Source organism: Alligator mississippiensis, chromosome 7 (genome assembly GCF_030867095.1).
Source record: "Alligator mississippiensis isolate rAllMis1 chromosome 7, rAllMis1, whole genome shotgun sequence".
NCBI classification, from domain to species: domain Eukaryota; kingdom Metazoa; phylum Chordata; order Crocodylia; family Alligatoridae; genus Alligator; species Alligator mississippiensis.
The window spans coordinates 55695366-55709961 of NC_081830.1; the positions used below are offsets into that span (position 1 = coordinate 55695366).

A 14596-nucleotide genomic window follows, 5' to 3' on the forward strand; every position below is an offset into this window, starting at 1 on the left:
TTTGAAGGCATAAGCTATAACCAGTATTTTTGTTTGATTTTTTCTCTCTGTCATTAATAAGGTGGGATTTTGGTGGGATAAGGTGGAGTCTTTGCAGTTCTTAAGATCTGAGCTACAGAATCCAGATAACCGTTGCATTATTCCTTCCCTTTGGTCTTTCTGGGGGCAGTTTCAGTTTATGGCCAGTTTCCACTAGCAAACACTTCTGAAGAGATTCAGTGAATCAATGGCCAGTGAGATGGTGATCCATATATCATAAGGAAGGCCTTGCAAGCATCTACAGAAGGAAAGGCTGACTGCAATCAGCCAACATGGATTTATGAAAAACAAATAATGTCAAAGAAACTTGATTTCACTTGACAGAGTAACTACTTGGGTGGATAAAGGGAATGCTGTAGATACACTACATCTGGACTTGAGCAAAGCTTTTAAAAAGGCCCTACAGGTCGCATAAAAAAAGGTCTCATGAAAAAATTGGAGAAGTGTGGGCTGGATAAAACTACTACAAGGTGGACAGATAACTGATTTAACAGTCACAAGCAAAGGGAAATTATTAATGGGTCCATATCAGAATGGCAGAAGTTTTCGATTGGAATCCCATAGAGGTCTGTCCTCAGCCCACTGCTATTCAACATGTTTCTTAATGATCTGGATGCTGGCATAGAAATCTTCTTGAACAAGTTTGCTGATGACACAAAACTAGGAAGAACTGTGAACACTTTGGAGGATGCAAATGCAATTCAGAAGGATCTTAACAGATTGGAAAGTTGGGTTTGAGCTAACAGGATGAAGTTCAATGTGAAAAAATGCAAGGTTAACACTTCATGGAGATTAATCAAAAAATACAAACACAAAATGGGGGGCACCTGGCTGGATAGCAACTCTATGGAAAAGGACTTGGGAGCGTGATAAACCACAGACTCAATATGAGCCTGCAGTGTGATGCAGCCGCACAAAAGGTAAATGTGGTTTTGGGCTGCATCAATAGAAACATTCGGTACAAAACACAGGATGCAGTAGTGTCTCTCTATGCCGCACTGGTTAGGCCACATCTGGAGCACTGTGTGCAGTTCTGGGCTCCATATTTTAAAAAGGATGTGGAGAAGTTAGAGAGGGTCCAGCCATGGGCAACAAACATGACCAAGGGCTTGGAAGGCAAATCATGTAAGGAGAAGCTGAAGGAGCTTGCAGCTTGCAGAAAAGGCATTTAAGAGGGAACATGATAGCAGTTTCCAAATACTTGAAGGCCTGCCACATAGAAGAGAGAAAGCACCTATTCTCTCTTGCTACAGAGAGGAGGATGTAGACCAATGGCTTGAACTTGTAGCAAAGTAAGTTTAGATTGGATATCTGGAAAAACTTTTTAACCATGAGAATAGTGAGGCAGCGGACTAGACTGCCTAGGGAAGCTGTGGACTCCCCATCACTGGAGGTGTTCAGGAAGAGTTTGGATAGCCACTGGTCGGGGATGATCTAGGTGTAGCTATGCCTGTTTTCTACCATGAGTATTTCTCATGCTTCTGGACTTTGCAGGTTGCTCTTACCCTGCCTCCTCCACCCTCTCCCCCTCTCCCAACCCCATCCCCGCCTTTTCTGCTATATGTATCAGGGTGTTTTTAAGCCTCCCCAGAGGCATCGAGTGTAGGCTACAGGTAAGGTTGGGGACTTCAATTGGGGTGTGCTGATTCTCCTGTTAGGAGAAAAGTTGGAGGTTTCTGGCTAGAGTATCTTACCCCTCCCCACAGGGTCAGACTGATCACCATCTTTGGGGTCAGGAAGGAATTTTACCACATGGTCAGATTGATATGGATTGTGGTGGTTTTTGCCTTCCTCTGTAGTGGGGGGCATGGCTGGGACCTCTTGAGCATAGTGACAACATGTTATAGAAGCAAGACATTAGCTACCATTGCTCCTCAGCTTTACCTGTGGCAGGTTAGGGTGTTAGGTCTATGTTGCTTCAGGGTTGAGGGTAGTCTTATGTAGAGTTTAGATTATGGTTGTATGGGATGGTTTGGATAGGGATGATCCTGCTTCAGGCAGAAGGTTGGACTATCATAGAATCATAGCCATTTATGGTTGGAAGGACTCTCAGGAGGTCATCTAGTCCAAACCCTTGCTCAAAGAAGGACCATCCTCAACTAGATCATGCCAGCCAGGGCTTTGTCTAGCCAGGTCTTAAAAACCTCCAAGGATGGAGATTCCACCAACTCTCTGGGTAACCTGTTCCAGTGCTTTGCTACCCTCCTAGTGAGAAAGCTTTTCCCAATATCTAATCTAAACTTCCCTTGTGGCAACTTGAGAGCATTGCTCCTTGTTCTGTTATCTGCCACCACTTAGAACAGTCTAACTGCATCCACTTTTGAACCCCCACTTCTTGAAATAAAATATATACAGTATTGAATGGTTTCTATAAACAGTCTCATTCTTAATAATCCTGCTGATACTTTATAATTTGGCCAGACTCAAATTTCTAGAAGCCAATAGATATTAGCCTCAAAATAATAGTCCTGTCATATAACCTGCATCTAGCAGATCTGATCTAAAATAACTATCTAGAACCTGAAACCAGCCCTTCCTTTGCTCATTCTTAATTCCTGCATCATGATTTCTTCTTTGCACTGACAAGCACAAACACCATGTTGCCTGGCATACACAACTGCATCATATAATTAGATCATGATGCTGTTCCAACTGCTGCTGTTGCTTGCACAAGCACATTTCAGTAAGTTGTGCAAACTGTTTTTTCAAGAGAGACAAAGTTTTCAAGAACTCAAACACAGAAAAAGGCTTTCCAAGAGCTTTCTTGGGAGGTTTGGTCTCAGCACCATGACAATTCTCATTTTAACCTCTATTTCTTGGCAGATGCTATTCTGTATTCAGATTGCTCTAAATGGTTTTGGAATACAAAACACCATCCTCAAAATAAACTCCTGTTACCACGTTATCCACATCACTACATAACACAAAAATAGAAGTGTTTTATGGCAACCAGCTGTATCCTTCCCTGTTACACCTGGTCAAGTTAACTCCTAACTGACTCAGTTGAGTCTGCGATGTTCTGGGGGAATGGATATAGAGTACACCTTTGCTACTCCTAAGAAAGATACAGCATGTGCTTTTCTTTCCTCCATTCTAGCCCTGCAGAGCTACAACCTTCCTCCTGCAGAGGACAAGAGTTAAAGTGCGGCCACCTCGGACAGTCCTAAAATGGATGTTATTGGCTGAATACTAGGAAGAGTCAAGCTAGGAGTAAGCTGAGTTAGCACATCCACAGACTACCCATAGTATCATAGTCCAACAGTAATTTAAATTATGTCCTGATGTACCAACATAGACAGCAATGATTCAAACCAGCCTGCCCTACCATGGGATGACATCCCCCTCCCATGAGGTGCAGCAAGCCTTCTTATAACACCAGATCCCTCAGCCAGGAGTAAATGTGATATATATAAAGCACAGAAGAAATGCATTAACCTTCTCTATGATAAAATATTTGTATATGCAATTATCTATAATACTAATGGGCTTAGTCTGTCTGTCCAGAGCACTCCGATTGGTTGTCTCAGCAGCCAATCACGATGCTTACTGAAACAACCAACCAGAGTGCTCTACACGGACAGGATAAGCATATGATTATTATAGAAGATCCTGAGGCATTTCAAACAGATATGCAGGCAAGTCAGTGCTAGAATGAAGCACCGGGACCCCCACCACAGAGTGGGCAGGCTCCGCTGAAAGGAAAAAAAAAAAAAAAACAGTGAACAGCATGATCCTTATTTTTTTTTCCCAGAGCCTGCCCACCTCTCCCAGGGCCAAGGGGTGAGCCGCCAGCCAGCCCTGAGCTGTGGGTAGGCCCAGTACTTCCCTCCGCAGCAGTGGTGCCAGCTGCACAGGTAAAGCCCCAGCTCACAGGCAGCACCTGCTGCATCCAATCGTGCATGGGGCATTGGAAGCCTGGGCATGCTCAGGGAAGCTTGGGCTTAGCGGGCTTCCAGCACCGCATGCACCATCCCTGCTGCCTTCCCGCCACCTGGGATGGCCCAGGAATGTGCTGACTGCCCTGGGAAGATAGCAAGAGGGTGGCTGGCACCTGAAAAAGGCAGTGAGGATGGTACACAGGGCTTCCCTGAGTGCACCCAGGCTTCCAGCATCCTGTGCATCATCCCCACCACCTTTTCCAGATAGGGCCCTTGTACACATGAGGAATATTGCTACAATTTCTTACACAGCAAACTAAAATACCAGGGATGTGTTTTAGTTTGCTACGTAAAAAAGTCATTTAAATCAAAATACGCCGCCGAACGTGTACACTGTTACAAAATTTCATTGTAACATGCTGCCGAACGCGTACGCTGTTATGCAATTAAATCATTAAGGGAAATCAAACCATTAAAAGGGGCAATTTCCTCACATGTATAAGGGCCCTTAATCACGTGTACAAGACCTTCTTATTCTATGACTATAAACATGTCACAAGGTTAGACTTTTGACAAATATGTATTTATATTCCTAAGTCTGTGTTTACACATGGACAGCTTTATGTAGCCTTTTTGAGGGTGAGAAGTTTTGAGTCCATTAAAGTATTTGGCCAAAAGATAACTAAAAATCCTGTATTTAATGAACTACTTTTGCAATAAAAATTTAATTGCAAATGTTTTGTGGGTTTCAGCTAGTATAACAAAATACCATAAACAAGAGAGATTGTAATACAGCTGGAATAATTTGCAAAGATGGCCATTTGTAGTGGGGATGGTTAATGTATTTGGTGAATATAGACATGCAAACTGGGATATTATAGTCAGCTCCAGAGCTAATGTAATTTTATTAGCCACATTTTCATAACACCATAAAACATACTCATTTAGATATAATCCATCATTATTATTATATTTAGATAATTTATATAATATTAGAAGCTTAAAATATTTACCTGCAAACGGTGGTCCCAGCAGTGCAGATATCCCATTGGCACAAATGATGATGCCATAAGCATTTGCAAGGTGCTTAGTCCCCACTAGATCTTCAGTCACAACAGGCATTAAAGAAAAATACCCACTGGAAAATCCTATCAGAGCACAGACCACAGCCAAGCCAGCATATGTATGCATTAGTGGCAAAATAAGAATGCAAGCAACAAGGGAGAAATTAGCTGTCATAAAGACATTCCAAACACTGATGCAGGGTAAATCAGAGATGAATCCAAGGGTCACCTTACCAAAAATATGAACTATGGCTACAATCGAGGTCAAAGGAAATATATCATTCTGCATGGATAAGTTGTACTGCTTAACTATTTCTGGAAGATGAATAAAAGGAATAACAAAGCTGCTGTATGCAAACAATGCCCAGAATACAAAGGCTACAAACATTCTATTGGTAAAGAGTGATGCAGCTCCGAAGTAACTAGAGTACCACGTTACAAACCCCTTTCTTATTATAAGGGTCAGACGGCTCATTGTCTTAAGAATGCAAAGAGCATATATATTCTTTGTATGTCTGATTTTACCTTTGCTCTCTATTGTTTGAACAGTGTCAAACACTTCATCATTAGTTAGCCCTTCTTTTTTTTCAAGCTCTTCATTTAATACCCCATTAGATTTTAGAGTCTCTGCAGAGGGGGACAGAGCTTTTACATAATTGTCTTCACTACTGTTTCTCTCAGTAACCTTTTCATTAGCTTCATCCTGGTAAGAAAGTGGCCTCATGAGGGCTCCACAGACACACAGGTTCAGAGAGATCGCACCCTGGATGAACATAGCATTCCTCCATCCGAATTCCATGCACAGATACTTCAGTAAAACAGTCATTAGGAATGTTCCAAATCCTGTTCCTGTGGTACTGAGCCCTTGAGCAAGTGCTCTCTTCTTCTGAAAATACTGTCCTACCATGACTACTGCAGGTAGATAAACCATGCCACTCCCAAGACCTGTGAAAAAACAAACATCACATGCTCTTATACTTAAATAATTTGGGCTTCCAGCAGCCAGAGCAACTATGCAGCAGCCAGAGCAACGCTAGCAACATGACAGAAATCCATAGGCCATATCTAATTTGTATATAATCATCATCACTTTGCACTTACTGACTTTAATTCACTATTTTATAGTTTTTTCCAAACATTAATTAATCCCTGTGAAGTACGTATTCTATTTTACAAATGAGAAAACTGAGGCACATGGAAGTCTCAGAGGTGTTGCAGTCTCAGTTCAATGTGAACATATTGGGAATGGCAAGCTCTTAATAGCTCTGAAAAACAGCTCCCAATAATTCGTCAAAGGTCCTATAACACATCAATGTTAGACCTGGAAATAAATATATATACATTTGTATTTTAAATATATATGCCTATGGCTTCTTTGACAGTAAATAGAATGCTTATTTTTTTAACTTCATCAGCCATGCAACCCCCCCTTTCCAACTACAGGGACAGATGGGGTGGGAGACATAATTCAAAATTCCATAATTGTATTTCGGCCAAATCTAAAGATACTAGGGACAGACAGTCTTTAGGGGGAGTATGACCATGCCAGGGACAGATTTGTGGTGGAATGGTCATGCCAGGGAAACAGATGCAAGAAGGGAGAGCCTACCCCTTGCTGCCACTATCGTTGTTCTCACCTAAGGCCAGCTACCTGCACAGACCAGCCAGAGAAGCGCAGGAGCAGCTCTGAAAGTCCACTGCCCCCAGGTCAGGCAGAAACAGTGACAGCAGTGGGAGGTGGGGAATGGGAGGGGAGGAGCGGTGCTACTGAGCATTGAGGGGAAGGAGCTAGTGCTAAGAAAAAGGGCAGGGCGGAAGGGATTCTTATCTGATTCAGGGACTTCAAAAAAGTCGCCAGCTGTTGTTCCTGCAGTGTAGTCTATCCACCCTGGTAGAAGCTGGGGAGAAGCTGGGAACAAGGGTGCATCCACCTCTGCAGCACCCTCACCCCCCTTTACAAAACTCTGGATCTGCCCATGAAAGACCATTATACTTAGTAAAAAGACTTCCTCTAAGTTCATGGGGTATTGAATCAAATCTTTGGTAAGCTTCAGGTCACTCTGGTCCCCAGTGAGCCAGAAAGAAGAAAGTGTGTAACATTTAAAGGGGCAACACAGATCAGACAATTCATGGATTCATAGACATTTGGGCTGGAAGGGACCACGGAGGATCATCAAGTCCAGCCCCCGGCCCCAGGGGCAGGAAATCAGCAGGGATCATAGGACCCCGGCAAGATAAGCATCCAAATATGTCTTGAAGGCATTCAAAGTGGGCGCTTGAACCACCTCCGGCGGCAATGTATTCCAAACCTTGGGGGCTCAGACAGTAAAGAAGTTCTTCCTTATGTCCAGCCTGAATCAGTCGCGGCAGAGTTTGTGACCCTTCCATCTTGTCATCCTTTGGGGCGCTCTGGTGAACAAACGTTCCTCCAGTTCCTGGTGAACACCCCTGATAAACTTATAGGTGGCCACCAGATCACCCCTGAGCCTGCGCTTTTCCAGGCTAAAGAGTCCCATGGCTCTCAGCCTTTCATCATAAGGTCTATTTTCCTGACCTCTGATCATGCGCATGGCTCTCTGCACTCTCTCAAGCTCCTCCACATCCTTTTTGAATTGTGGAGCCCAAAACTGGACGCAGTACTCCAGCTGCGGCCTCACCAAGGCCGATCTTTTAATTGTCAAGGGATACTGTCTGGCTTTCTGTGGCTGTTCCCTTATGTCACTGAAATTAGATAGCCAGAGAATGACATGTATTTCAAATCAAAATTGTTTGGAGCTCTGCAAGCATATCTGTAATTTGCCACTTTGCAACAGTTGCAGAATTTTTCTCGCAGCAAAAACCTGACTTCTGCACATGGCTAAGATAAAAGCTTATACCTTATTGTCTGGCCATAATTTAGCGTGGGGGTTTGGGCTTATAGACTTTCTTAAATAATTGATAATCAAGTTACATGATTTCATGTAAATATAAGGAAAGAGAACCAAAAAAGCCTGTTGCACTCAAAGAAAATAGGAAAAGGATAGAGGTGCACTGATACATTGGTCCAATATCGGATCAGCACCGATATAAAGAAAATTGACTATATCAGAAATTGGTCTAATGCAGCTGATAATTTGGCCGATAAATGCCTGTGCATGCGTGTAGCTGCAACACACCACATAGGTGGTGAGGAGCAAAGCCTGGCAGCATGGAGAGCTGCGTGCAGCTGGTAGGCCCATTGTGGTGGAAGGGGAGTGGGGAGGGAAGGGACGTGGGGAGGCAGATCAACACCCCCCATAGTGGGGGAGGGAGGGAGTGGAATGGGGCAGACACTGCCCAGCCGGGGCAGGGTGTAGCACAGGCCAGAGCCGCAGTTTGTCCAGGGGGTGTGGAGGGGGTGGGGGGTGGCTTCCACCGCTGTTTGCACCCCAGGAGGGCACGGCGGAAAGCACATACCTCCAGATCTGCACAGGGCAGGGTGAGTGGGTTGGAGCTGGGGCTGCACCAGGCTCTTCTTGGCAGGGGCTGGGCTAAGGGCGGGCGGCAGCAATGCTGGGAGGAGGGCTATGGGGTGGGGGCTGCAGCCACCCCAAATTTTGCTGTAGCCCCCCCCATAACCCCTCTTCCAAGTGACGCCACTGCTCGCCCCAAGCCCAGCCACTGCTGAGAAGATCCCAGCCCAGCCCTGGCTCCAACCCACAGATGCAGCCCACCTACCCCACCCTGTGCAGATCCAGAGGCACACCCCACCCCCACCCACATGCCTTCCTGGGATGCAAGCAGCCATGGAAGCTGCTCCCGAGCCTCCTGAACAAACTACGGCTCCATCCTGCACCCCGCCCCATCCTGGCTGGGCAGTTTGTTCCTGCCACACTCCCTCCCTTACTGCAGGGGGTATTGATCTGCCCCCAAGCCCCTTCCCTCCCTCCTCCCTTTCCACCACAACACACTTACCAGCTGGATGCAGCTGTATCAGAAATTGGGTCAGTATTGGCCAATATGCCTCCTTAAAAGTCAGCTATTAGTATTGGCCTCCAAAATCTCTACTGGTGCACCCCTAGAAAAGGACCTCAAAATCAGTCTGCCAGTAGTTATGCCCATTATTTATTTGCATTGAAAACAAGCTGTCACATTTTATTTCACACAACTCTACCCTCACCAAGTACATCCAGTAGCTTTTGCTTTTTTAGAATTGGAATATGGCCTGTTATCGACTTTATAGACAACAAATTAAAAAAAGACAAAAAAAATTAAAAAATAACCGATCTGGACCCAGCATTCAACAGCCCCTCACTTACATTTTTCTTCACATCTATCCTGAAAAACAGAAGTGAATTTCTGTAAACTACTGCTTACTGTACCATTTGATATTGTAAGATAAACAGCAGAAGGAACAATATTGCATCAGTGTATATCTAGGAATTTAACAAGGGAGGGGACATCCCTGCTCAACTTCCTGGCTGGGAATGACACCTTTTCTTTTCTCACTGACCTCTGGCTGGGTGTATACGACACAGAACAGAGAGCAGAAGCTGAGGCTGTTTTATGCTGCAGAGCTGAGTACATTCTCTCTTACCCTCCCTACAACTGGCTGCTCATCAGCTCTCTATCCTTTTGGTCAAGGGTGGGCAATTATTTTGGGTGAAGGGCCACTTAACAAATTTTGGTGAGCTGTCGAGAACCGCAAAGGTAGCCTCACCTATTGACAGGCAGGGTAGCCAGGAGGTGGAGGCGAAAACAGCAGAGACACAGGACAGCCCCGCGCAGGCTCCATGTGGCTGCAGCACAGAACTGCCAGGCAGGGGAGGGGCCACTTTCTCCCCGTGCTGAGCAACAACTTTTGTCTCATGCTGCCGCTGCTGAGCGTGGGCAGGCAAGACCAGAGCAGGCATGAGGCACGTTGGGTACAGGCTGTGCAGTGTGGGTGTCCACCAATACCACGGAGCTGGGGCCGGTAGCAGCAGCAGCTGGAAGGAGCCACATGCCATCTGGGCTGCCTAGAAAAGCAGTCCAGCTGCAGAGCCACCCCAGTCCCACTGCATGACTAGAAGGTGGCAGGACACGCTGTGGCTGGACTGTGCCTTGGCCAAGTGGGACCAAGGGACCTGCCATGGGCCAGACAAAGACCCACTGTGGGCCAGATTCAGCCTGCAAGACATATTTTGTCCACCCCTACTTTAGGTCTAATAGGCAGGAAGCTGTATGGCTGCTCAAATTGCACCCCCATGTCAATAGATGGCTCTCTGTTCTGTTTCTGGGGAGGCAGCAGTCTTCTGCTAGGGCTCCAGCCTGCAGTTAGCTGAGCTCATAGCAGGGGCGACGCGTAGTGGGTGCATGTGAACCCCCTAAGCGTGGCGGTGCACCCCCTACAAAAAGGCGCCGCCAACACTGCTGCTCACCACCCCTCCCCACCACCAACACCGCATCTACAGGAGCTCCCGCTTACCGCCACTACACCCCCGCCGCTGCCGTGCCCCTCCAGCCGCCGGGAACACACACCGTTCAGGACTCACAGGACCTTGACCTGGGCAACTCCACTGCCAGTTTCCCTCCTAAGAAGGAGAGACAGCTCTCTATCCTACTTCCTTCAGCTGTGTGGGGCTGGGGACCAAGAAAGGACATGGACACAGGGAGGGACAGCCATGGCACCAGAAGGAATACAGGTCTCAGGGGACAGCTATGGGGAAGCACAGGCAGAACTGGTCTTAGGGGTGGGCAACCTGGGCGATAGCCCAGGGTGCTGTGGTCAGGGGGCGCCAAGCACACACGCACGCCCTACCCTTCTCCACTGCTTATGCTGGGCAGGAGCCATCAGGGAACTTCATAAATGAGGGCAGAATGTTGTTCATTATGTATAAAAATAAGTACAGTAACATTAGTACAGACAAATTGTATAAACTAAAAGCAAAACTGTTAATTTGAATTTTCAGTGAAAATCTTCTCACCCCATTCTTAAAAAGCATTTGTTTAAACGATCTAAGAAGTCTATGAAGTCTATGAAGTCTATGAAATCTGTTTAGCTTCTCTATTTGCTCTACAAGTAAACTGCCAAAAGCCATGAAGAACATTTAAAAGAATTTCCAAACATAAGTAATACTCACCAGCTGTCACTCCAAACGTAATGAAGAGGTAATGTACATTCGAGGCATAGGCACTCAATATCCAGCCAGTGGCATTCACTATCCCTCCAATTATTGCTGTCTTCCGACACCCACAAGTGTTAATGAATAAACCAATAAAAGGACCTGTCAGAGAACATGAAGAAAATTTGCTAAATGACTTGTATAAACTCCTCTTTACACCTTTCATTATTACATGAAACCACTTAATTATTTTCAAATAAAATATTAAGCACTTAAGTTTAAACATTAGTACATTAAACCATTAAATGCAATTTAAAAGTCTCTTTCCTAGTAACCCTTTAATGCCCTGAGAGGTGAGATTCACTGAACCCCTTTAGACACCTAGGAAATACCTCTGCCAAGACTTGCAATCAAAGTTATTTTTTTTACTTGCAATGGTTTGTGATAATCAGGGATCCTGGTTTTCTCTGATAAAAAGTATCCCCAATTTTCAGTTTAAAAAAAGTAACCCAAAATCCTATTTTCCATGATTAAAATGAAACACAATGAATATGTAGATATTATTTTAATATCTACATATTCATTGTGTTTCATTTTAATCATGAAAAATGTGGATTTTGGGTTACTTTTTTTAAACCAAAAATTGTGGATTCTTTTTTTTTTTTTTTTTAATCAGAGAAAACCAGATTTCCTGGTGATAATAAAAACTAAAATCCCTGGTCAGTGAAGTCTGCTTCATGCTGTTTTAACTAAACTAGAAGGCAGGGTAGATATGCACCCTAGAGCCCCTCTACACAGGTAATAAAGGCACAATGAAATCTAATGCACAATCTACACGATTGTCTCCTGTCATGCCACATTTCTATGGCAGGAGGCATGATTGTGGGATCATGAATTAGAGTCCATCAAGCCTTATTGCTGATACAGAGGGATCCTGATCCCAGGTACCCCTGGCACCAGCAAAAAGCAAGCTTCCATTAGGCCTGTGCAAAGCAGCTAGTATTCGCTTCGGATTTGAATTCGGCCAATTCGGGGGACAGAGATTAGATTCGGTGATTCGAATCACTGTCCCAAATCAATTCAGCCAAATCTGATCACATCTCCAAATCAGCCAGGCACATCCCCCGCCCGCTCTCCCAACCTGGCAATGGCTGCCCCGCCTGCCCCAGCTCCAGGGCTTTTCTTTAAAGCACCAGGAGCTGGGGCAGGCAGGGACGGCCATGGGGGGGAGGGGGCTGGGGGAGTAGGCGGGGCTTAAGGGGTCTGGGGGAGCAGGGGGAGGTTGAGGGGGCTGGTAGGGGCCACCCCATGGTCCCCTCCCCCAGCCCTCCCTCCCCCGCCCCTAGTACTTACCAGCTCGGAGTCAGCTGCAGCTCCCTCCTGCAGCCACTGAGGACTACCCGAATCATCAAAGCTGTCCAAATCTTTTCCAAAGATTCAGAGAGCTTCAAATCAATTCGGACCTTTAAATTGGTCCCCTGGTTCGATTAGGATTCGGAGATTTGCCCACCAAATTTGGCCGAATCTCCTCCGAATCGAATCACCACCCAAAGCTTTGCACAGCCCTAGTTTCCATGGCTGGGAGCTGATTCAGCTGAGGGGGCTCCCAACCACAGGGGCACTCTATGCACCATGGCTGGGAGAGCACAGCTGCTGCAATCTCCCAGTCAAGGGGGCACCCCACTGGGATCTCCTAGGGTTGCATGGAATGCCCCACAGCTGGGAGATCGCAGCAGCTGTGATCTCTCAGCCCCAGGGTGTGGGGTGCTCCCATGGCTGGAAGATTGCAGCTGCTGTGATCTCCCAGCTGTGGAGGCACCCTACACACCTGCAGGCCAGGGAAATTGCAGCACTGGCTCATCACTGCCAGGACCTAAAGTCCTGCAGCTGTGGGTGCTAGGTCCCAGCAGCATCCTGTGGTGCCAGGAGTCCCACAGCTCCAGATGCTGTGTCCTGGCAGTGCCCTGGCTGCCATGGTTCCCCTGAATTACCTATGGCATGTTAGGGTGTTAGGTCTGTGTTGTGTCAGGGTTGAAGGCAGTCTTATGTGAGTTAGATTATGGATTGTATAAGAAGGTTTGGATAAAGATGATCCTGCCTCAGGCAGGGGGTTGGACCAGATGACCTCTGGAGGTCCCTCCTAACCCTACTTCTATGATTCTATGACCTAGTGTCCACAGCTGCAAGACTCTGGGTCCTGGCAGTCATAGGGCACTGCTGGGGCTGAGAATCCCCTCAGCTGCAGAACTCCCAGCCCCAGCTGCACATGGTGCACCCCTGCAGCTGGGAGCCTTGTCAGCTAATGGAGCTCCCAACTATAGGGACAGACCCCTACAAATTTACATGTGCAAATTAAAGCTGGATAGCAACCAACTATAAAGTTAGTGCACATTTTCAAGGTCTAAAATCATAGCTGATTGGATCTTTTTATGGTGTAGCTGGTCTCAGTTAATTGTGCAATTAACCAGTTAATTGCATAATAACTGTAACATGTAGAGGAGGCCTTATAGACCAATCAAAGTAGATGTGTATACACTCACATATATATGCACAGGCTTTCAAAACTAAACTAGCCAAGTAACAGTCAGCAGAGAATTGCGTCTGCAGGTGAACTCTCTAGAGGAGAATCAGCAGAGAAGTGTTGCTGTGGTTACCCAGCTACCTGTCCCAGTTCATAGCATGGCAGGGGACAGATCAGTCTGGACAGGCCCTGCATACTCTCCCCCTTAGCAACTGTTCTCTATCACTGTGAAATATGAGATATGGGCTAGATGGGTCTGTGGTCTACTATTCCTGTATGAAATTTCTTATGTTCTTATACATGAGGAACTGTACAAAAAACAGTGAAAACACTGTTAGTAAAAGTATTTTGTCATATTCCAGTCTGTATGTTTGCGGACTGCCCAGTGCCTTGCATTATTTCATATTTAGAATGGCACGTCCCTTTTATTTTCTGTTATTTAACACCATTTATAAATGTGTCAAATACCTGAGTAGTCTTTACTTGCACTTGCACATTAAAAGGGGTAGAAAAAATATCAGCTGTTTGATAACCAGACTATGGCACCTTATCTCAAAAGTACAAACCTAGAAAGTGCTTCCACAGGCATACACACAACGTGTAAACACACATACGTGGCTGGCAGAAGCCAAACTAGAATGGCTTTGGAAATCATGCTGGTTTAGAACAGTTTTCTGACTTTCGTGCCCTGACCATGTTGCCTTTAATTAGCACAGGTGGGAGCATTCCCTAGGTTGCCTAAGGGTTAGTGACAGTGGCCACATCTACACATTGCTACTGTGTTGTAGCTTCTCATGTAGATTCACCCACTGTCATCTTTTGCAGAGGCAGGTGGTATATCCCACCACTCAGCAGTGCAATGGTTTGTTGTAAAACACAAAAAGAACACAAAAAAGGCACAGCAAGTAAGTGACTGACCGCTGCTCGGAAAGCTCGAATGACTAACAATTTGGGATATTAGCAATCTTTGTAACCTTGGAAATTACTTCAGTCCTAAATTATCTTCATTGTTAATTATTAATAATTCACAAT

General features: G+C 45.6%; 2 protein-coding genes across 7 annotated transcripts in view; one reads left to right on the plus strand and one right to left on the minus strand.

Annotated features, from left to right (window-relative positions):
- FBXO36 (F-box protein 36) overlaps positions 1-14596 on the plus strand; it is a 143555-nt gene that overhangs the window by 96521 nt on the left and 32438 nt on the right. The window lies entirely within an intron of this gene.
- Positions 1-14596, minus strand: part of SLC16A14 (solute carrier family 16 member 14) — a 42290-nt gene that overhangs the window by 6306 nt on the left and 21388 nt on the right. For all 5 annotated transcript variants that reach the window (XM_059730975.1, XM_019491691.2, XM_019491692.2 and 2 more), the window contains 2 exons: positions 11062-11205; positions 4931-5926 (listed from right to left, as the gene is read on the minus strand). In XM_059730975.1, coding sequence (XP_059586958.1) covers positions 4931-5926; positions 11062-11205 — 1140 coding nt within the window. The remainder of the gene's footprint in view (positions 1-4930; positions 5927-11061; positions 11206-14596) is intronic.